The sequence below is a fragment of the Sander lucioperca genome, chromosome 15 (genome assembly GCF_008315115.2).
Source record: "Sander lucioperca isolate FBNREF2018 chromosome 15, SLUC_FBN_1.2, whole genome shotgun sequence".
NCBI classification, from domain to species: Eukaryota; Metazoa; Chordata; class Actinopteri; order Perciformes; family Percidae; genus Sander; species Sander lucioperca.
Genome location: NC_050187.1, coordinates 9,226,280 through 9,248,341, shown reverse-complemented (window position 1 = coordinate 9,248,341; position 22,062 = coordinate 9,226,280). Strand labels below are relative to the sequence as shown.

At 40.1% G+C, this 22,062-nt stretch overlaps 1 protein-coding gene across 1 annotated transcript; it reads left to right on the top strand.

The window, feature by feature from the left end:
• The first annotated feature begins 191 nt into the window (after window positions 1-191).
• Window positions 192-20,475, top strand: LOC116047863 (kynurenine 3-monooxygenase). Its single transcript, XM_031296882.2, has 15 exons — window positions 192-332; window positions 532-601; window positions 1,204-1,301; window positions 2,645-2,734; window positions 4,195-4,243; window positions 6,889-6,976; window positions 10,702-10,867; window positions 11,016-11,087; window positions 13,498-13,619; window positions 14,151-14,298; window positions 14,378-14,435; window positions 14,542-14,624; window positions 17,755-17,856; window positions 17,960-18,019; window positions 20,086-20,475. The coding sequence occupies exons 1-15, from the start codon at window positions 273-275 to the stop codon at window positions 20,230-20,232; spliced, it is 1,413 nt and encodes a 470-aa protein (XP_031152742.2). The 5' UTR covers window positions 192-272; the 3' UTR covers window positions 20,233-20,475.
• The last annotated feature ends 1,587 nt before the right edge of the window (window positions 20,476-22,062 follow it).

Below are 22,062 nucleotides of genomic sequence, written 5' to 3'. Positions count from 1 at the left end.
TTTGACAGGAAAGCTAGGTGAGAAAGGGGAAAGAGAGAGGGGGAAGACATGCAGGAAATCGTCACAGGTCGGATTCGAACCCTAGATCTCTGTGTCGAGGCATAAACTTCTCAGTAGCCTACATGTGCGCCTGCTCTACCTACTGAGCTAACCCGCCCACATGTTCCTCCTCTTTTACCCATTACTCATTACCCACTCGCCTTAACTACTTCTGTCAATCACTCGGAACTGGACAGTGAGAGTATCAGATCACCAGAGAACCTATAAGCACAATGGAAGAAACAACCGGCAGATCAACCAAGAAAAAAGTTGTAGTGGTGGGCGGTGGTTTGGTAAGAAGAGAAAATGAAAGTGATTTATTCATTTATTGTAGACCTCTTGTCTTATGATATCTTGACTGCATATGGACCTGAAGAAAATTAAGGTTACAAAAGAGTGTTTAGGTACGGCTATGCAGCTTATATGGTGTTAATATTGTTTAGTTAAGAGATAATTATGTATAAATTGTCTTTATTCCCATTCACCCTTAAGGTTGGAGCACTGAATGCCTGCTTCTTTGCCAAAAGAGGCTTTGATGTGGAAGTCTTTGAAACTCGGGAAGGTAGTGTTCAAAACTCTCTTTAAAACCTAATTTTCTGACTAAACAACATTCACATCACTCCCATCTCTAAAGAATATACCCACACATCAAAATTACAATAAGCCTGAACAGTGAGCGCGCGCGCACACACACACACACACACACACACACACACACACACACACACACACACACACACACACACGTTTGTTTCACTATCTTTGTGGGGACCCGTCCTTGACATAATGCATTCCCTAGCCCCTTACCCTAACCTTAACCATCACAACTAAATGCCTAACCTTAACCCTTACCCTCACCCTAACCATAACCTAATTCTAACCCTAATCCTAAAACCAAGTCTTAAACCTCAAACAGCCCTTTAACCTTGTGGGGTCCAGCATTTTGGGCCCCACAAGGCTGTGCAGACCCCACAAGTATACTGTATTCCCCAGTTTTTAGACCCCACGAATATAGTAAAACAAGCACACACACACACACACACACACACACACACACACACACACACACACACACACACAGGTTAAAAACCCATAGCTTTTTCAAAAGATAACTAAAATTTCACAAAGGTAAGATTAACATGTATTGTGTCTGATTTTGGTCAGATATCCGGATAGCCAAAGTTGTGAAGGGAAGAAGCATCAACCTGGCATTGTCTCACAGGGGCCGGCAAGCATTGAAGCATGTTGGAATGGAGGAGAAGGTAGGCCTATGCTGATTAAATATATTCACTGTTCAACTAATAAAATTATTTCTCTGATTTCGCTCCAGACTGAAAATAAACAACATTAACACAAAAGGACGCAGCCAATGGTCAAATGTGACTTTGCTCAAGATGCAAAGGCGTTATACTGTCAGCTATGTAGCATTAATCAATAGATAATCTCTCTCAAGGGTTAAAGACGACACAAGGGTGTTAACAGCCATGTAAGCTTATATCGGCTCTTCCAGTCTCTTCCACTGCTGACTGTTCCAATTTAACGGGGTTAGGATCGTGACCGGCCTCTGACGAGCTGTTACCACCACCATCTTCAGCCAGAGAGGGTCACATTAACAGTCTATGGCTTCTTCTTACGTTGTCACCCCGGCGGGAGGTGTGCTAACAGGGCTTGCAGCAGGTGAATCGGTCGTGCTATTAACGTCATCGCTACACAATTTCTTAGTAAAACCAAAATGAATTAAACTGCCTTGTTTTCTTTTTGTCATGCTGGCTATATGATAACTAACTGCTAACTGCAGAATGGATTTCAAGGACTTTGCGTGCCGATTAATGGCCTCCAACGTTTATATTTTTTAATGAATCTTTGAGTTAACATGTAGGAAACATGAGTTGAATTTGCACCGCAGCGCCGCCACGCCTTGATGCTATGACAAGAATAGCATACAATAGTTATCTTTATTGAAGTGAATTAGGTTTAAATCGCCGTCATGCATGAATGAATGATATTTTTTGCAATTTTACACATGATAATCCACGATGATCAAATTGCACGTCAAAATGACACACTGTTAATATTTTTAGAGACCACATCATAGACCGAAGTGGATGCAAGTTGGTGGAAACCCCTTAATTTTCTGTTGAACTGGATTTCTAATAATGAAATATTAAAGATGTGGCCGGGCCCAAGGGAATCTGTCCACTCTGCTTTATTTGCTTGCAGCCCACTAAAAATGTTTTATTCTGGCATCTGAGGTCAGCAGTCTTTTTTGTTCGTCCACAATTGCTGCACTGAGCATGTTATGCTCGCCTCAGAACTCTGCGTCAGGCCTTTACACTTGCATGACTTTTCAGCATGACAAAACAAGGCCTGCTTTACAAGGTTTTCACACATACTTTTAAGGGCAGATACTGGCTGACCACATGGACTCGCTGGACTGTCCATGGCACGATACCCTGCTGGATCCACTTAGCCCTCGTATAAATTGAGACTGAAAACATTGATTTTTGCCAATGCAAAGTATAACACAATACAGAATAATTCATTATAAATGTTTATGCATGTCATTTTTATAGTTTCACCCCCTGTATTAATCCCTTTTCCTCAGATTGTCTCCAAGGGGATCCCCATGCATGCAAGAATGATCCATTCCCTGAGTGGGAAACAGTCCCCGATCCCTTATGGCAGGAAAGGCCAGGTAAGATGGCCATTGTTATAATGTGAGCATATATTTTATCATGCAAAACACAGAAAGACGACTAAACTGACATATTATCCCCTTGCCAATTGGTCATTCACAAAAGAACTGCACTTTTTTTTTTTTTTCAGTGATGTCCTGCAACATAGCCATGCATTATAGGCAGGGTTGGTAGTGTTGAAAAGCTAGCAAGATTTAAAAGTAGAATCTCCGCGGGGCTCTGTCTAACCCAGGGGTGTCAAACATACGGCCCGTGGGCCAGAACCGGACCGCCAAAGGGTGGATGACTATGCAAGGTGTGAAAATGGCATAGAAGTAATTAATTCCAATTCCAAAATTTACCACTTTAATCTCAGAGAATAGCCAAGTTCTTTTTCCGAAAATGTACGACTTTAATCTTAGAAATTCTGAGTTTTTTCTCGGAATGTTACCCCTCTTTCCCAGGTCCGTAACATTCTTTGTTTTCCTACAATAGCCTTAGAACGCCGTCGTAGCAGAAGCAACTTGCGTTTGCCAACATCAAGCTGACAAGAAACTCTTTTTGGAGTGGTTTACTGGTCTGGCCCACTTGAGATCAAATTAGGGGTGTGTGGCATATGAACTAAAATTGGTGGGTGTTTTTAGAGGATTACAACAGCTACAGATGACGGATCTTTTTCACTCCTTTTTCATAGCACATAAGTTCTTTATTGCTGTCGGGGTGTTAGAAATAGTGGAAATAGTTACCAACGCTGCCTTTAAGACATTGAAACTAGTAACAAACTCTGCTAAGTCTCAATTAACAGCATAACACTCTAATGACCTCTTAGTAAATACCACATCTCAACAGATTGGATTGTTATTTGCAAGATTATGCAGTACTAATATATATTGTCACTTTGACTTTCTGTTAAAGTACTTTATTCAGACGCTTGGTATATAGATAATATCTTTACCTTTTCCTCTGAATTTTCTGAAAATAATACTCAGATACATCTCAGTTACACGCGTTTGGTTGTTAGCAAACTATACTATAAGAATTGCCTTTGGTATACTAAATCAGTCTGCAGATTAAATTAATTAATTTAGCAATTTACGAGATCTCACATGCCCCAACATGGGTGTGTTTGGAAGCACGCACATACAGAAACTGTGACATGCATGCACACACAGAGGTCTGTTCACTGAAGTAGTTCAAGGATGCACCAAATGATGAACAGTGCAAGTGACAACTTTGCTTGTCACAAAGCAATAGAACCTGGTTAGTTAATCTGAAAATAGTTGATTTTAATTACACTGATTTACATGGGTAAATTAAAAAAAACAGTAAAAGCCTGTAATGCAGGAGACAGAGTATAAATCCCAGAGGCTTTCTGTTCCCTTTTCTATTAAACAGTGTCACAGTTCTGTTTGTCAAGCTGTAGTACGAATTGAACACGAAGTGTGGAATTTGATTTTAATACAGATTCTTTTCCTTTCAGTTCATCCTGTCAGTAGACCGAGCCAATCTGAACAAAGAGCTGCTAACAGGTAAGATTTTTTTCTATTCTTCAGCCAAAGTAGCCTTGGAGCATTTACACTGAACACATTGCCATAGTGTGTGTTCTGAAATAACAATGTTATAGCCAATTTCAAACATCATCAACAATCAACAATTTAACATTCAAATGTTTCTACAAGAACATACTGAAAAATTTGACTCATAAAGAGTGTTAGCCCCTTTCAGACACACAACCCATTACATTTAAATTGATTACAATTTTTGCATGTCTATCTCATATCTGAATAAGCCTCTGAGTCACGTTTATGCAAAAGCTATGACAGCCTAACCTGACTCCGCCAGATGGATTGCTTCGCATTTGCTCGTCATATCCATCTGGGAACTTTCCGTTGGAGAACTTTTGGGAAGGGGCGAAAATACTGGTTAGCTGATTGGATAAACCATCTGTCTATCACCACCTATGTTGGTGATAGACGGGCCAAATCAACCAATCAGATCAACGATATATCAAACTCTTGCCGAAACCAGTCGGGAGAAGAGCAAAAACAGTGCATGAGAAAAGCCTCCAGTGCCGTTTTTTGCTCTTCTTTCAATGAAGGAATACTTTCTAATTCGGATAAAACTTGCGCGATAGCTATGCTCATCTCATCCGTGGAAGCTGGCATGTTGTTTAGACTGAACAGTCACTTCTCGTTGCGTCACACCTAAACCCGCCTCAAAACCAACGCTGATTGGTCGGTCGTTTGGCGAACGGCTCCAAATTTTTTCTGTCTCAAGATGCCAGACTGATCTGCAAGTGGAAAAGTGACGGTCTCACGAGGCTAATGACAGCCACAACCACAGCAATAATCCAACCAACAGTCTTTCTCTATATATTTTAATTTTTCATTCATACAAACTTCGTGGATGAATCAATGATCATCTAGCAAAATGCTTTACATACAGCAAGTAAACTATTAGGAATAAGGAACAAGAGTCCCAACTTTTCAGATATTATAAAACAGGCAGCAGAATTCACTCTCTAATAGCATTCAATGATGAAACTGATGCCCAAATTTATAAGTGGATTCACTACATTATGGCTTTTAAAGAGAGACTTAATAACTATCTCTGCCACTGCAGCCATAAGTAACACCCACGGGTAATAGCTGTGTCCAAAAATCTTACTATATAGTGCACTATAATTACTGTCTGCCATTTGATGAGGGTCCAAATACTAAGTGTGAACTTTATGCACTGCATAGTACCCTAAAATATTCCCTCAATGGAACACAATAGCAATGTCCATGGCACACGTCTACACCTTGAAGTGATGGTGCACAATGATGATGATCCACAAGTATCGGAAATCTCACTTTAGAGTTAACTATTGAATGTCTATTATACCCTTTTTCACACACACACACACACACACACACACACACACACACACACACACACACACTATGGCTCTGCTTTTCCTCAAAAGAGATACACTACTCTTACTTTTATATGTTATTTATTTAGTTTCTCTTTCAACCTCATGCAAACTAATTTTAAGTTTCAACGCTGCTTTAGTGGAGGCATTTGTGGCCGAGATGACAGAAGTTAGCGATGGAGCCGATCTTGTACCATGTATCTACTGGAGCCGATAAATACCAGAGCCTATTGTAGAGTAATTTGTCCCAGGAGTCAATGCAAATTGTAACCTTTCCCACTGCAGACTAAAGCCAGATGTTAGTTGGTAGGTTTATTGGCCAGTGGGAAAGGGGTATTTTATAGGGAGTAGGGATGAGGTAGTGGTTCTGGACACAGCCATAAAATCAGTAAACTACAACATCCACCCAAAGATTGCTAATATTAGCTAACATGAGCTGCCTACTGTTTATAAAAGGCAGAGTAAGGATGTACTGTAGAAGCTAAACCCCTTAGTGTATTGAATTGAGCAAATATGCGTTTTATTATGAGGAATTCACTTTGTATTCGCAAGAGGATGAATTTCTTCTTTCAAAAGTGACTTACAGAAGTATTCCTTTAAAGGATCCCTATCCACTTTTACAAACAGCATATTTTACAGTATGTTAATCCATTTCCTTTCATTTTTTGAAAGCATTAGATGAGTCTGTAAGTCTGTAACCTCAATATATTCTTTATTCATGAACTGTGCACAGTGCTCAAAGTAAAAAAACTAACTCTTTCCTCCCACCAATCGCCCTAAATTGGTTAGGTTGTTGTGCTAGTGAGCTGAGCCATATCGACCGCAGATAGTCCAAGTGCGTTAGCTTCTTTAAACTGAATTAGCATGTCTGGGGATGTGTCAGTCTTTTCAGACTAAAATTATTTTTTGCCTATTATTTAATGAAGTGCCTCTGTGCACGCTTGGAGATGTGTGACAGCATGGGTCCATCTTTAATTATGTGTGCTGAAAAAGGGGCTGATTGTAAAGCCGCTGCTCTTATCAGGGCCGATCCAGACTACTGGAGTGAACATTGAGATGAAGAGATTTTTGGAAAGTGTCAATCTCAACATAATTTTTTCACAAAACCAGATACACTGACTGCTGAGTTATGTTGTTCATGAGATTCATGCTAATCAGCTAAGGTCATTCCCCTTCAGCAGGGGGGAACGTGTTAACCTGCTTTGTCATGCTTGCATCTGTGATATAAGCTCCTTTTCTAACATGTTTCTCCCACAGCGGCAGAGATATATCCAAACACAAGGTTGAACTTTGATCACAAACTGCAGGATTGGAGTGCTGAAACAGGGCTAATGACCTTTGCCAGGTAAATAGTTCTCAATCTCAACACACATACACCTCTATATTCACATCACACACACACACACACACACACACACACACACACACACACACACACACACACACACACACACACACACACACACACACACACACATAGTGAGTAAAAGTACTAATACCACACTGTAAAAATACTCTGTTACAAGTAAAAGTCCTGCATTGAAAATAATATTCAAGTAAAAGTATGCAAGTATCATCAGGAAAATGTACTTAAAGTATTAAAAGTACAAGTACAAAAGAAAAACAGAAAAATTCCCACATTTTAGAAAGTAGAAACGATCAAAACACTTATTAATAAGTAAAATAACTAATTTCACCACTGCATACGCACGCACGCACGCACACACACACACACACACACACACACACACACACACACACACACACACACACACACACACACACACGCACACACAGACACACACACAGGGTAATCTCGGAGGAGGATCTGCTCATTTGGATTCTTTGTTTACTCTGGCTTTATTGATCCTGTCCCCTCCTCGGCCTTGTACATGTTAACTAGCAGAGGTCTGGGACGGTGATAAACACGTTGCCTTTGAAGCCTCTGTGTGTGCCTTTTTAGTAGCTTTTGTAATTGGTTGTCCTTGAGGTAGGCTAAATGGGACACACAATTTACAACCCAATTAACACTGAAACACCTCCAGGTCTTTTCAGTTGTGGGTATTAGTGTTCCCATGACGTGAATTATTAACACAGTTTGCAGGAGCACACAATGTTTAATTTGATCACAGGGTTTTTACGCCTGGTAGTTTTTAGGCATTAAGTCATTTTCGAGTTATCCGTCCCTCAGTACGTCCCTTTCTCAACGTGATATCATGACTTCGCGTAAACATACACGCCACTTTCTAAAGCCACGTGGCGTGTTATCGGCGAGGCTACGGTTGGTTTTAACGTCACACGCGGGGGAATTGAAAAACCGGTTGGGATTTGGAAAAGAAGAACTGGGTTGGGTTTAAGAAAAGAAGAACTGGGTTGGGTTTAGGAAAAGAAAAACGTGGTAAGGAAACAACACATGTGGAAAACAAAGGACACATCACACGTGGGACGCGATCCCCGGGACGTGATTCCTGCTCTCCTGGGTGAAAGTCCTGTGTTGTTTTACCTATCCACCACCCCGACCAACCTCCCTACGCGGATTTTCGCCGTTTCATACTACTCACTACGGCGTAAATTCACACACAAACGCTAGGTAAAAAAAGCGAGTGTGCGTCTTCATAACACGGCAATAACGGCATACCAATTGGCGTGTCATACTTCATGAGATCAGTCTGCCATTTTTGATATCTCAGGACCCCCCTGGAAGGAACTTCTTCAAATTTGGCACAAATGTCCACTTGGATTCAAGGATAAACTGATTAGATTTCACTGTGAGTTTACAAAATACATTTTTTGTCATAACTCAAGATTTTCTATGCTAATTAATAAAGGATAACATATGACATTTGATATCCAAAAGGTTAAAGGGCAACTTCACTGTGACATCATATGTTCTGCAAAAACACTTTTCTGGCCATTATTCAACACCATAACAACTTCATAACAGAAGGGGAGACATTTGGTCGGATACTGAATTGCTGACACTAATCTTAAAACGGTGATGATTGTATAGATCTTCTCTGCTAAAGATGTCTGTGAATCATCCATGTTTCGCCAGAATTTATGGGCTCTGAAAAAGGAGCAAAAATCTGTCATCTGTAGCTGCTGTAATCCTGTTAAAACGCCCACCAATCACTGCCTCGCAGCCCGCTTGAAAAGAACCAATGAAATGCCTCCTTGCCCCGCTGCACCTACTCTACACCTCCCCTGTACAGGCCTGAGCTCAGTGCACGTCATCGCCGCATTGCTAACAGTCGTCATGTTTGTTTTAAACATTCTGTATGATAATATTAGCGTAATGTGAATTATGTCACGTCATAATCCAGCATGTTAGGTGCTATTGGCCGCCAGGCTGGGGTGGGTGTGGCCTACCTAGGTCACAGGGCTGAAAAGCAGCTGTGAAAGAGACTGAGAGAGTCAGACTGAGAGAGTCAGCGGCAGAGGATTGCGTTTCTCATTTAACTGACGTTTCTACCATTGAGTTTATGTTAGTGTTTTCTCCGCGTTTTGAATGTAAAACAAATGAACCTTCAACTGAGTGTCAAAGCAGTTGGACTAATGACTGAAGAGTAACAGGCTAGTTCCTCGAGCCGAGGAACGCCGGATAAGCTTCAAACCTTTACCTACAGTCGGGCGGCTAAGCATTTAGCTTTTCCTAGTATCATATGTGCAAGCAAAACCAAGCTCTGTTATAATCCCTAGCCGTAACGAGAGTAATCAGTTTCCCCAGGGTTGGTTATGTCGTAACAATGAGACGTGAAGTGAAATTGCGGTCCTTCCTCCGCTCTGCTCTACAGCGCTGCTCGTGGTCGGAGCCCCGGGGGCAGCGGGAGGGGTTAGACGGAGCCCTGAGGACATGCTACTTTCAAAGCTTTTCAACATTGCCAACCCTGCCTTTAATACCTTTCATTAAATTGCCTCAAAGACGTCACTACATATATTATATGAGTCTGGACAGATGGGGATGTAAACTGCAACTAGACTGCTTGGCAGAGGCATTCACCTGCAAGGTGGTTATTCTAGTTTATATTGAGTTCAGCCTTATCTAAAATGTGTTAGTCATTTTGACGTGCGTGTTGTCATTTCTATTTATTTATTTTAATGCTGGTGGTCCGACAGTTGAAAATGCTAATTAGAATGAGTCACTGTGCAGTTATTGCCACAGTGAACAAACACTTTAATGCATTTTAATTAAATCGTGTTTTGAGTAAAGGCTGCGGGTGTGACTTGAATCCAAAAGTCACCCTGGTGTGCACCTAACACATCCAGGACATCATCTTTCTCTCTACCCTGTGGTTGAACTATGACTCATATTTGCTCTCTCCAGATTGTATAATTAAATCTACACAGAGAGCCTGATGCCACTATAATAGCACGTTTCCTCCCAAACTAGCCAGGAAATGTTCCGAGATAGCCATCAGCATGAAATACATGTGCACTACACTACAATATAATAGGAAATCAGGTTTCTTCTGAGTGTCAGCCTGGGTGACAGTTACATAGGCATTTGGACATTGCTTCTAGTAAGCCCAAAGAGTTCTCTTCTTTTACGTGTAGACTTCTTACTGGTATTATTTTGTAATGTTAAGGACCTTTAGGCTAAGCATGAAAAGGATTAGCCTGTTGAATTAAGTTAGAATCTAGTAAAGTTATTTAGCTGATATATATATATATATATATATACATGGATGTTAGTATACTGTACATGTACACGTGCATTTGTTATGAGCCGGTTTGTGATAGGGGTGTAAATCACAAGTTTTATCACGATACGATATTATATCGATTATTTCGGACAACGATACGATATTTGCTGATATCTTAAAGTCTGTCACGATACAATTCCGATTCGATTCAATTCAGAGGGGCCTGCGAACGATATGAGACAATATCACATGCCCATTTAACACAGTTACATTTATGTCAACTCAACAAAAAAAAATAAAAAAATAAAATATGATTTGACAATTTTATTACTGAGCTCTTCCAGACTTATGAAGTGGGAATCTAGATCCAGATCGATGTTTCGTTACACCCCTAGTTTGTGACATATGTTGCTGCCATATTTCTCAGGTCAGATGGGTCCAATGAGCAGATCAAGGCAGACCTGATCGTAGGCTGTGATGGAGCTTTCTCTGCCATCCGGAAGCAATTCCTTCGGCGCAGCCGCTTCAACTACAGCCAGACCTACATCCCCCACGGCTACATGGAGCTCACCATGCCACCCATCAACGGAGAGGTCAGTCCTCTCTACAGTACCCTCCTTTTATTGAAGGGGGTGAGATGCTGCTTAGCGTTACGCTCACAATTGTTGGGCACCATTGTATATGTCTTCTTGTTTATTTCATTTTGTCCATCATCCTCTTTATCATCATCATCCTCCCCAGTTCGCCATGAAGCCTAATTATCTGCACATCTGGCCACGAAACACATTCATGATGATCGCCCTGCCCAACTTGGTGAGATTTTATTTTATTTTATTTTCTCCCATATGTAATAGCTGCACCGATTCTCATCTTCCAGTTGGAAATTGAGCAATGTCATGTGCATATTTGTACCTCAATTTTTTGGGCAACCTCTAGCTGTTCCAGAAAGACAGAAGCAAAATCACTTCAGAAAATTGTAGGGCATGATTGACCTATGGGATGTCCTCATAGTTAATTAGAATGAATTCGCCTAATCAACAGAGCTCCGTAGCTAGCAGAGGCTTACTCATCGGAACTCTGCACACAGCAGTTGTGTCCTCCTCCTCATCAGTCTCCCTGATTGTCTCTGTTTTTGTCCTCTGCTTTGACTTCTCTCAATCCTTCCTGTCTTTCTTAATCCCACAATGATTTTTCTGCATGGCTGACTCAGCACACCAGTTTTGCTATTTTTAGTGAGAGGCTGAAGGTTAAAGTAGCTGACATTGGAGTGCATTCACACTGTTACTAGCTGCCCTAGTTCCCAGTAACACATTAGGGCTGAGAAAAAACACAACACAAACTGACACATCCTTGCTGCTGTGGATACCATGGTAACAGAGGCAGTGCTGACAGGTCCTCAGGGAGCACTTTGTGATGTTGATAGAAATCACCTGCTCAGATGGGCAGATGATGGCAAGTACACAACCTCAGCGCATGTCCAGCCATTACTTGCACTGGGTGGAGTTTGGCTCTTATATTTGCATTGATGGTAGAAGATTCTTTCATGAGTTCAGCATGGATGATTTTTCAGACCAATGAAAGTAACGTGAATCTGTATTGAAATATAACACAATAAAATACATATATGTCATATATACTATACCACAGAAGTACTTTATTTGTGAGTGCAATGGGAACACATCTGTGATTCATTATTTTAAATGCAATGCTCACTTACTTAAAGCTGGGGTAGGCCGCTTTTTTTGGCATCAATTCTGGAACAAAATTCCATAAAACCCTTTCAGAATATTGTATTTCAAGTGGTCTGCATCTCCTATTGGCTCTGTTTTCAGGCTTTAGAAAATCTAGCCCGTGACGGCATAATTTGGCCAATCACAGGTGATTTCAGAGAGAGGGAGAGTGTTCCTATTGGCTCCCACAATTATAGATGCGTGTGCACGTGCCTTCAGATAGTTAAAGCCTGATTCAGTGGCGAAATATTCTGCAGCCAAAGGCTCAGTGCTGAGGCTAGCTAGCTCACAATATTTTCTCTATCCATCTCTAAAGGCTTTGCCAAAATTGATTGTTTTAACTTTAATCACAATATGTCATCTCCAATGGCTTTACAGGCCCACAAGTTTGCAAAGAAAACAGGAGGGTAATTCTCATAGAATTGCTGCTATATAACAGCATCGGGATCAAAATAGTCTTGTATTGCCAGACCTTACTTAGTGCTGCAGAGTAAGGTCTGGCCCCTTCTCACATACACTCCAGGATAGGAGAAAAAAACTCTCTGGGTTGTTTGCATTTCTTTAAACCAATCACAATCATCTTTGGCAGTGCTAAGCTCCGGACGCAGCGACGGTGGCTATGCAAAATAATTTGGGGAAAGAACTTTTTTTGTTGCAGCCCGCAAAAGAAAACGCCACATACAATATTAAATGAAGTTAACTGTTTACACAATACAGTAATGTGAGCTAGTTAAATTAGCTGGATACACGGTTAAATGTTATTTGCTCTTACCGGTGTATCGCCGTGTGTATTTTATCCATAGCAAATCCTTCCCAATCGGTCCCGAAATGTCCCAGTTAGAGAGAAAATGCCGTAAACATATTCTTTGTAAATCTTTACAACCATTCCCAGAAAGAACCAAGCATGTCTGCCTTGTTACACGATCCAAATTCTTGGAAATTCTTCCAGTGCTCGTTGGCTTAGGACAGAACGTGGAGTGCCTTTTCCAGAAAACTGCTTACCCCAGCTTGAACTTTTCCTAAAACTTTTGGCCACGTCTCATGGCCTTCCTCAGTAGATACGTGGGAAAGCTTTGGGAATGTCAGCATGCTGATGTAAGAACAGTGGTGGACAAGTTACTTTAAAACTACAATCAATTATTCATTACTCATTGAAAAAGTAATTCAATTACTATAGTTACTAATTACTCAGCAGCAAAAATCAAGCACTCACTGTGATTTACTTTTATTACTCAGCACACGTGTTAAAGGTGCCTTTAAACAGCTCCAAATCATTTGCGTCCAAACTCTGTTTTTAACATGTTTAGAAACAGAAAACGAGACATTATGGTTTAACAAGCAGTCAGCTTGCAGTTTGTAGGGACTTACTGACTGTCAAGCAGCTATTCTGTCTCTATGTAAATAAAGTTGACTCAAAATCACTTGACAAGAAGTGTGTCACAGTGGATTTGAGAGCTAACATCACTGTGTGCACCGTTTGTTTTCCAATTTAGGACAAGACATTTACCTGTACCCTCTTCATGCCCTTTGAAGAGTTTGAAAAGATCACCACAGGAGATGAAGTCATTGAGTTTTTTCAGAAATACTTCCCCGACACCATACCACTAATAGGAGTGTAAGTGACTTTCTCACCTCCACCCCTCTCTCTGCCTTCCCCCTTTCTCCCCCTCTGCCTTTATCTTGTCATCCAACCTGACAAGCCATCCCCAAAAACACTTTCATTTCTCATCATCCCTGTCGACTCCAGTAATATCCACAGCCATAATCTGTGAAGTGTGAAATTGCAGCCTTACACTTACATGGGCTTGTTTTAATTTGTGGTGCACCGTATGTTGTGGGTGACGGAGAGATAGCGGAGGCATGAGCGGTAGAAACGTACATGGCTTTCATTCACTCACTTTCTCTCTAGGTTGACTTTAGTTGGAGTGCTCAGGCCTAAACAAATGAATGCATGCTTCCTTTCCTCTTATTGTCTGTTTATCTTTACCGGGGCAAACGGAGCATGGCTGTTTTAGCCTATGCAGATTTGACATATGCGTTTGTAGCAAGTTAAAATCTGATTCAGTTGTTTAGAAAAATGAGACTGTCAATAAAAAAAAGCTCAAAATGAGTGTGTGATTGTTGTATTTCTGTTTGTGCCTCACAGCGATGCTCTGAAAACGGATTATTTCCGATTGCCTGCGCAGGCCATGGTGTCTATCAAGTGCTCCCCATATCACATTGGAGACAAATGTGTCCTTATGGGCGACGCAGCCCACGCCGTGGTGCCGTTCTATGGGCAGGGGATGAACGCTGTAAGTAACACTAAACAGAGGAGAAGAAAAGGCAGAAAAGAATTAAATGGAGACTCATTTGTCCATTCATGCTTTATAGGGCTTTGAGGACTGCCTAGTCTTTGAAGAAATAATGGATCAGCTCAATGAGGATTTCAGTAAGTACTTTTTAAATGAACAAAGATCAAAGGAGACAGAGACAGGGAATGAACTGACCATTAATGAGAATTGTGAGAGTGTTTTTTCTTTTCTTTTTCTGCCCAGGTACTGTACTGCCTGAGTATACCAGAGTGCGAGTTCCAGACGACCATGCGATTGCAGACCTGGCCATGTACAACTACGTTGAAGTAATGCACATTTATTGCTCGATGGTGTTTTAAGCCCCCAACGTCTCCTTCCAGGCAGCGCTGTGACCGTTGACTTCAAGGCACCTAACCTTAACCCTAACCCTAACCATAACCATAACCATTGCCTAATCCTAGTGCCTTCCAGGCAGCGCTGCCTGGAAGGAGACGTTGGGGGCTTAAAACACTGATAAACACATTTATTTAATATGTCTACTATATATATCTACTTTAACCTTTTACTTCAAAATATCTTTAAAATATCATTATATAACATTGTAACTATTTAAGTGGGGTTAAGGTATCTATAAGAAATGGATTCATTCTACTATTGTAGAGACTTCAACCCAAAACACGACAGCGGTGGAAGTAGTATTGAGATCTTTTAATTAAGGCAAAGCAGCAATACCACAGTGTAGAAATACTCAAGTAAAGTCTTGCATTTTAAAAGCTATGATTGATATTTATTGATTTTTATTTCATAACAAATATTGACCAAATGACTATGTGTAATGTGAAAGATAGTCTCGCTTTGCCAGACCTTCCTCCACAGCGTTGGACGGAGCCACGGTGCCGCTGCAAAATAGCCTCGGGAAGGAACTTGTTTTGGTGGAACGTGTACATTTAAAGGTTGTTTTAGTCGTGCAACAAAAAACTCAGATTGGACAGATAGTCTAGCTAGCTGTCTGGATTTACCCTGCAGAGATCTGAGGAGCAGTTAACCATAGTCCTCATAAATCCACCAGAGTTTAGAATTCCAACACAAAGAAAGAGGAAGGTGTGGGACATCTGGCCGAAAAAAGGGGGACATCCGGCAGAATTTCCAGCAGCACCAGAACAATCCCGGAAACGAAAGGTCGTCGATATAGACTACGTGAAAGTTGATGCTTGTGTTGATGAACCCACAGAGAATGATCACCAAGTCAGCACTGCAGAGCTGCATCGCTTCTTTCAGCTCCTTGTTTTGGCTTACCAGCCCACAATTTGACTGTTTTGGTTCAGTCTCACAGCTCTCACCAACGTTGTTTACAGCCACAGCACGCAGCTGTTTTTAGCAAATAACTGTGCACGCTACCTGAAAACATCACTAATTGCAGGTTTGAGCAAAGTGTTACCAATACCGACTAAATGAACCTTATATATTAAAACATCATTCATCATTAGTGCTGTATGTGTTAATACTCACTATAGCTGTGAAATCAATGTAATGCAGTGGTGTCCAAAAAAAGTACAATATCTCCGTCTGAAATCTAGCAGCGTATATATATATATATATATATATATATATATATATATATATATTGGGGCTGTCAAAAGAACGCGTTAATTTCTATTAATTAATCTGAGAAAAAAATAACACGTTAAAAAAAATAACGCAGATTAATCTATTCCATATTGACGTTTGACCCGGAGCCGTTCTAGCCACCATTGAACTGTAAAATGAAGGAGGGAGACGAGAATGTGCTGCCTGGATCATTGATTGGAACATTTACTTGTAAAATCCTGGCTACCGAAATCTGGTGCCACTGATATGTCTGCACTTCTCTCTGATGCTCTGAAACAGACACGAACACCTCTGCACGTGACGCTAGTTAACACTATACTCGACAGCAGCTAACGTTAGCCTACCGCTAGCTAGTTAACACTATACTCAACAGCAGCTAATGTTAGCCTACCGCTAGCTAGTAGCTGGATTAAACACGGTTAAAATGCTGACAGCTAACGCTAAACGGTGTAAAGTTTGACTGTGTTTTACTGTAGAGGATTCAACACCGGGATGTAACAATCTGCAGCAACAACACAGACGGTGCGTTCAATGAAACTGGTAAACTACAGCCTCGTGGTGCATTTGAAGTTATTGTAAATGTCCATTTCCCATCTGGTGGTTGTTTTTGTCGTTCAACAGCAATTTACTAGTGAAATAAGTTATTGTTATTGTTATACATTATTATTAAATCATTTAATTTTGACCATATGGCCTTAGCAATAAACAAGCTGTTCTTTAATGTCACCAACTGTTGTTTAGTACCCTTTTTTTTTCTTTTCTTTTTTTACTTTCTTAAAAATCGGTTCAGGCACCGTTAATTATGTATGCGATTAATTTCGATTAATTAATCACAGAGTCTGTAATTAATTAGATTACATTTTTTAATCGATTGACAGCCCTAATATATATATATATATATATGTGTGTGTGTGTGTGTGTGTGTGTGTGTGTGTGTGTGTGTGTGTGTGTGTGTGTATGTGTGTGTGTGTGTATACAGTAGCATGAAATGAGAGTAAATGTACTTAGTTACATTCCACCGTCGTGGAAGTCTCTAGTAATGACTCTCCCTCTTTAACATTGCAGTTTATTCACAAACTTCTGCTTAATTGTTCATTAGTTCCCTTTGATCTTTAACAGTGTCTGCCAGTGGCAGTCAGCTGATTCAACACTAGTTATTAGAGGGATCTCCACTTCACTTGAAAATTGGTAGCAGGGCTGCAACTCACGGCTATTTTCATTGTTGATCGATCTGTCGATTATTTTCCTCGATTAATCTATTAGTTGTTTGGTTTATAAAATGTTAGAAGATGGTGAAACATGTCGACCAGTGTTTCCCAAAGCCCAAGATGTCATCTTCAAATGTCTTGTTTTGTCCACAATTCAGTTCACTGTCACAGAGGATGACTAGAAACTAGAAAATATTCATATTTAAGAAGCTGGACTCAAAACCATAGTCAATTATCAAAATAATTGGTGATTAATAAAATAGTTGACAACTAATCAATGAATTGATTAATCTGTGCAGCTCTAATTGGTAGCCTGTACTGTGCGATGTATGGAAAGGCCATTCACAATCAGAAGAAAGTCCGCTTGGGTTCTGCACGTGCCGTATCTGTAGATATTTACACTCTGCATCACATCTGACAGGTAGACAGCTCCCTAACCATCTGTCCATTCAAAAAAACAGTAATTGGTTTCATTCTTACAGAGCTTTAAAAAATGCAGCATTTTTGCTTTAGCTTAATCCCAAATTACTGCAGAGCAGAGGAGACCAAGACTTTCTTATGTGGCTGTAAGATTTATTTCAGGACATTACTGTATGAAGGACACTTCACTAACACATATACTTTTTCTTTTGTTTTGTAGATGCGAGCCCATGTCAACTCCAAATGGTTCCTTTTTAGAAAACGTGTTGATAACATCCTCCACTTCCTCATGCCAAAGACAATAACTCCACTTTACACAATGGTAAGTGTCCTAATACAGCAACACGATCACTGTCACATTACTGGGTCTACCACAAAATATATATCCTTTGCTGCTATTCACCTCTTCGTCACTTCGTCTCCAGGTCACTTTTACTAGGACGAGGTACCATGAAGCCGTGGACAGCTGGCATTGGCAGAACAAAGTAAGACACTTTTTGAAAATGTGTCTTCTCTTTAGACTCTGTCATTTCTTCTTTCCTGCGTACAATTTACTTTTTAGGGGGAGATGTTCATTTTGTTTGAGTATTTTAGTATTGTAATCCGGGACTCTTTTGAAGTCGCAGTTTTATCAGCACAGAGCATGAAAGGCAGATGTGGGTAACTACTTCCCTTTTTAGAAACATTTGTTCTACCTTCTACCACAAAGACATAGCTTTGCTGCATATGTCTCTCGTTTGGCTGTAATGAGTCGGTTAGTCCTTGGCACTGTGTTGAACTGTGTGATGTGACCTGTGCTGATGGCCGCCTGCACTAATGGTCCACTGTCAGAAGGACAGCGAGGATTTCACAGCCTCTGCTGTAACCTGTTTAAACTAGGGATCGACCGATACTAGAGCCCGACCAATAAAGGATTTTTAAGGCTGATATCGATACAAATATTTGGCGATTTAAAAATCCGATATTCTGATATATCGGCCGATATATATATTTTTTTTAAAAATCCAAAAACGCGTAACAAAACAAAAACAGATTTCCCTAACATTAGTTATTTGTAGTTATTTATGAGTCCTCACGAAAATAATATGATAATGCAGTTTAACAATAAACTTGTTTGTTTTATTGTCACAACAGAACAGAGGAACATCAAAATATATTAAAGTTCTGATAAATAAAATGTATAAAAATACAAACTTAAGATATGAAATTTTCAGTCCTTTGAACAAAAACACACACAAAAAAAACAAAAAAAAAAACAAAGAGTGTTGCCAACAGGGACGTTGTAGAGCACCCTCTGGTGGACAAACTATGCAACGCCAACCCTCAGAACATGGTTGAAGGGTGTTTCATCCGTTTTTTATTTTATTTTTTAAATATTAATTTATCGGCCATTCTAAATGCTGATACCGATAGTTTGGAAAATGCCTAATATCGGCCCGCCGATATCGGTCAGGCTCTAACCGATACTGTTTTTTTCAAGACCGATACCAATACCGATTATTAGTAGTTAATGAAACTGATAACCGATTTTTGGAACTGATATGCATTTACAGTGAAAATGAAAATCTTTAAATCAATATAAGGATTTTGGAATGTTACAAACTCCAACACAAAACTTTGTTGAAATGCTTTGAGCAATTATTTAAAGAATTAGAAACTTTCAACATAATAACAGTAAGAGATAGTCAGATAGTGTTGTGGGCGGGACATTAAGTCAGACTCTGTGGTGAGTGAAACCGAAGCAGAGGGACAGACACAGAGCTGTAGTGTAGTAGCCAAAAGTAGCGCACGTTTTAATTCATTAACTTTATCGGTTATCAGGTAAATAAAATGCTGATACAGATAATCTGCAAACTGCCAAAAAAACGGCCCGATAATCATCCAGGGCAGATAATCCACCATGAGGTGACAACAACCACCATTTCGGGAACCTTCCTACGACTCTACACTAACATGTCAGTTCACTTCTATGTTAGCTAACTTTGGGACCCATATAATAAACCAAAGACCTAAAGGAAAGCATGACCGGGCGTTTTCTTTGCAGTTGTGATGTGCTTAATGCTTTTGGAGCGTGGAGATGGAGTGATGTTCATCAAAATGGAATTGATGTACAAATGCTAATGTGAAGGTGTGAGGTAGAGCTGGGGATTTTTTGACCAAATACAGCAATATCGATATTGCGGCTATATTGTAGGTTGACTACTTTCACAAAATATTTACAATGAGATTTTTAATAACTAATCATCATTAACGTGGATATAATGACTAAGTGGGTAAAGGCAAATAATAGAACAGCTAGAACAGTCTGGCAAGTTCATAAAAATGACATCACTTTAATTACTGTAATGCAGCCTTTCAAACCAGGAAAAGACAACACGTGTCATATCACGATATCCAAAATGTAAGATGATATCTAGCCTCATATATCGATATCGAGATAATATCGATATATTGCCCAGCCCGAGGAATTAAAAAGTGTGTGTGCATAAATCTGCAAAAAAACTGTATTGAAACTGACTTTTTTTTTTTTTTTTTTATGAATTTTTCACAGGTGGTAAACCGTGGCCTGCTGTTGAGTGCTACAGGAGCGGTTTTGGGAGGCTCCTACCTGCTCATTAAAAATCCACCGGATATCAACAAGCTCATGGTCCCTGCTGAGAAGATGTGGGACAGGCTTGTGGCCCTCTGGACTCCCTGAGGACTCTGATCTGACACACAAGGATCCACATGTTAACTGACACAATTACCAGGCAAATTAATGAGCATAATAATTGTCCTGATCTATACTGGCCATATTGATTGATAATACAATTTTATAACATTCCACCAGTGTTTAGCTATTTCTGCTTTGAGCCTAACATATTTGATTATTTTCATGCTATCCATATCATTTTATGCACAATTTTCAATGTGAAAACAAAAAATGTCAGTATTAATCTCACAGGCAGGGGCTAAGGAGTGTTGCTTATACTGTACATGAATTGCAAATAAAAGTTCCCTCAGCTCATAGTTACTGTCAGATTTGTATTTTGCCTTTGGCTCCATTCCTCTCAACCTTATCTAGTTTATGCAGCCAAAATCAACATCTAGTTCATGCAGCCAGAATGAGGGACTTTTTGGGACAATATCAACTTCCATCCATCATCTGTAGCCCCTTTTCCTTTCACAGGGTGCTGGAGCCGATCCCAGCTGACATTGGACGAGAGGCGGGGTACACATAGAGACAGTCAGACAACCACAGACAACCATTCACGCGTGTATGCACACCTACGGGCAATTTAGAGTCAACCATTAACCCAGTGGGTCCCAAACCTAAGTGGTGCCCCTAGATAGAATATTTTCATAATGGGCTTAAAAATATTTTTATCAAGAAAAGGGGGGCCCTGCGGAAAATGTTTTGGAACCACTGCATTACCTATCCTTGTGGAAGACACATACTGACAAACAAACCAAGAAACAAACTGAACTAAAAACATAACCTTCTTGGTGGTGGTAATAAAGTAATCCCTTCAAGTAATCTAGTTTTAAAGACAGTAACTGTATTCAGAATACCACCAATTTTAACTAACTGTAACGGAATGCAGTTATTCATATTTTGTATTTTAAATCAGTAAGCCACACGTGGGAAATCAAATGTTGCTGGTTGGGAAGCCAAAAATAATGGAGAGCAGACAGGAAGGGTAAAGATAAAATGGTTAATGCCTTCGGTTTTAGCAGTACAGATGTATAACTTACTTCACTACTGAGGGTCTCATAAATGCAGAAGTCAATGAAAAAACACTCGTCTTTGACGTTTACTCCATATTCATATTTTAAGATGATTTTTTTTGTGCATTTTAGGCCTTTATTGATAGGACAGCTGAAGACATGAAAGGGGAGAGAGAGAGGGAGAATGACATGCAGCAAAGGGCCACAGGTCAGAGTCTAACCCCCAGGTGCCCTCCATATTCATATTTTACTGAAACTGTATTTATACTAACCAGAGTTGATTGTGTTAAACCTACATTTAAGCTCCACTGCAAAACAAAGATCCATATACAGTACTGTCATCAAGGAAAATAATGTATAGAGAGGGTCTCTTTGTATCATGAACTTGTAGCTACATGGTTTACAATGGGTTCATGCAAACAGCAGAGAGGGGATTTCCATAGATCTTCTTTGCAAGCTTTGAAATTCCCTGGTGAGGAGGTTTCCATCCTGTGATGTATACTTAAGATGAGCTCTGCAATCATGACACCCACTGTTAAGACCCATGTCACATATCAGCCATATACAGAAGTGAGAAAGTGATGTGTGAAAATAAGTTCTAGACAGTCTGTTTCTGTTTGATGGAACAGAGTTCCATTCTGTATTTGTTACATTTTGAGTGTTTGTGTCTGAAAAGTATAGAAAGTCCAAAGTGCCATGAAACAGCTATATTTTAATGTGATTAACAACACCACTATTAACTAGGGCTGGGTACCAAATTCAATACTTTTTAGGGCCTGAGCGAATTGCCTCTAAAGTATCAAGTATCGAAAAATGCCTC

Bases quoted from the DNA above. Each gene is read 5' to 3' on its own strand.
- LOC116047863 (XM_031296882.2), top strand. From the start codon at position 273: ATGGAAGAAACAACCGGCAGATCAACCAAGAAAAAAGTTGTAGTGGTG. The intron at 6,977-10,701 runs GTAAATAGTTCT...CATATTTCTCAG, and splicing joins GGGCTAATGACCTTTGCCAG to GTCAGATGGGTCCAATGAGC. The intron at 14,625-17,754 runs GTAATGCACATT...TTTGTTTTGTAG, and splicing joins CCATGTACAACTACGTTGAA to ATGCGAGCCCATGTCAACTC.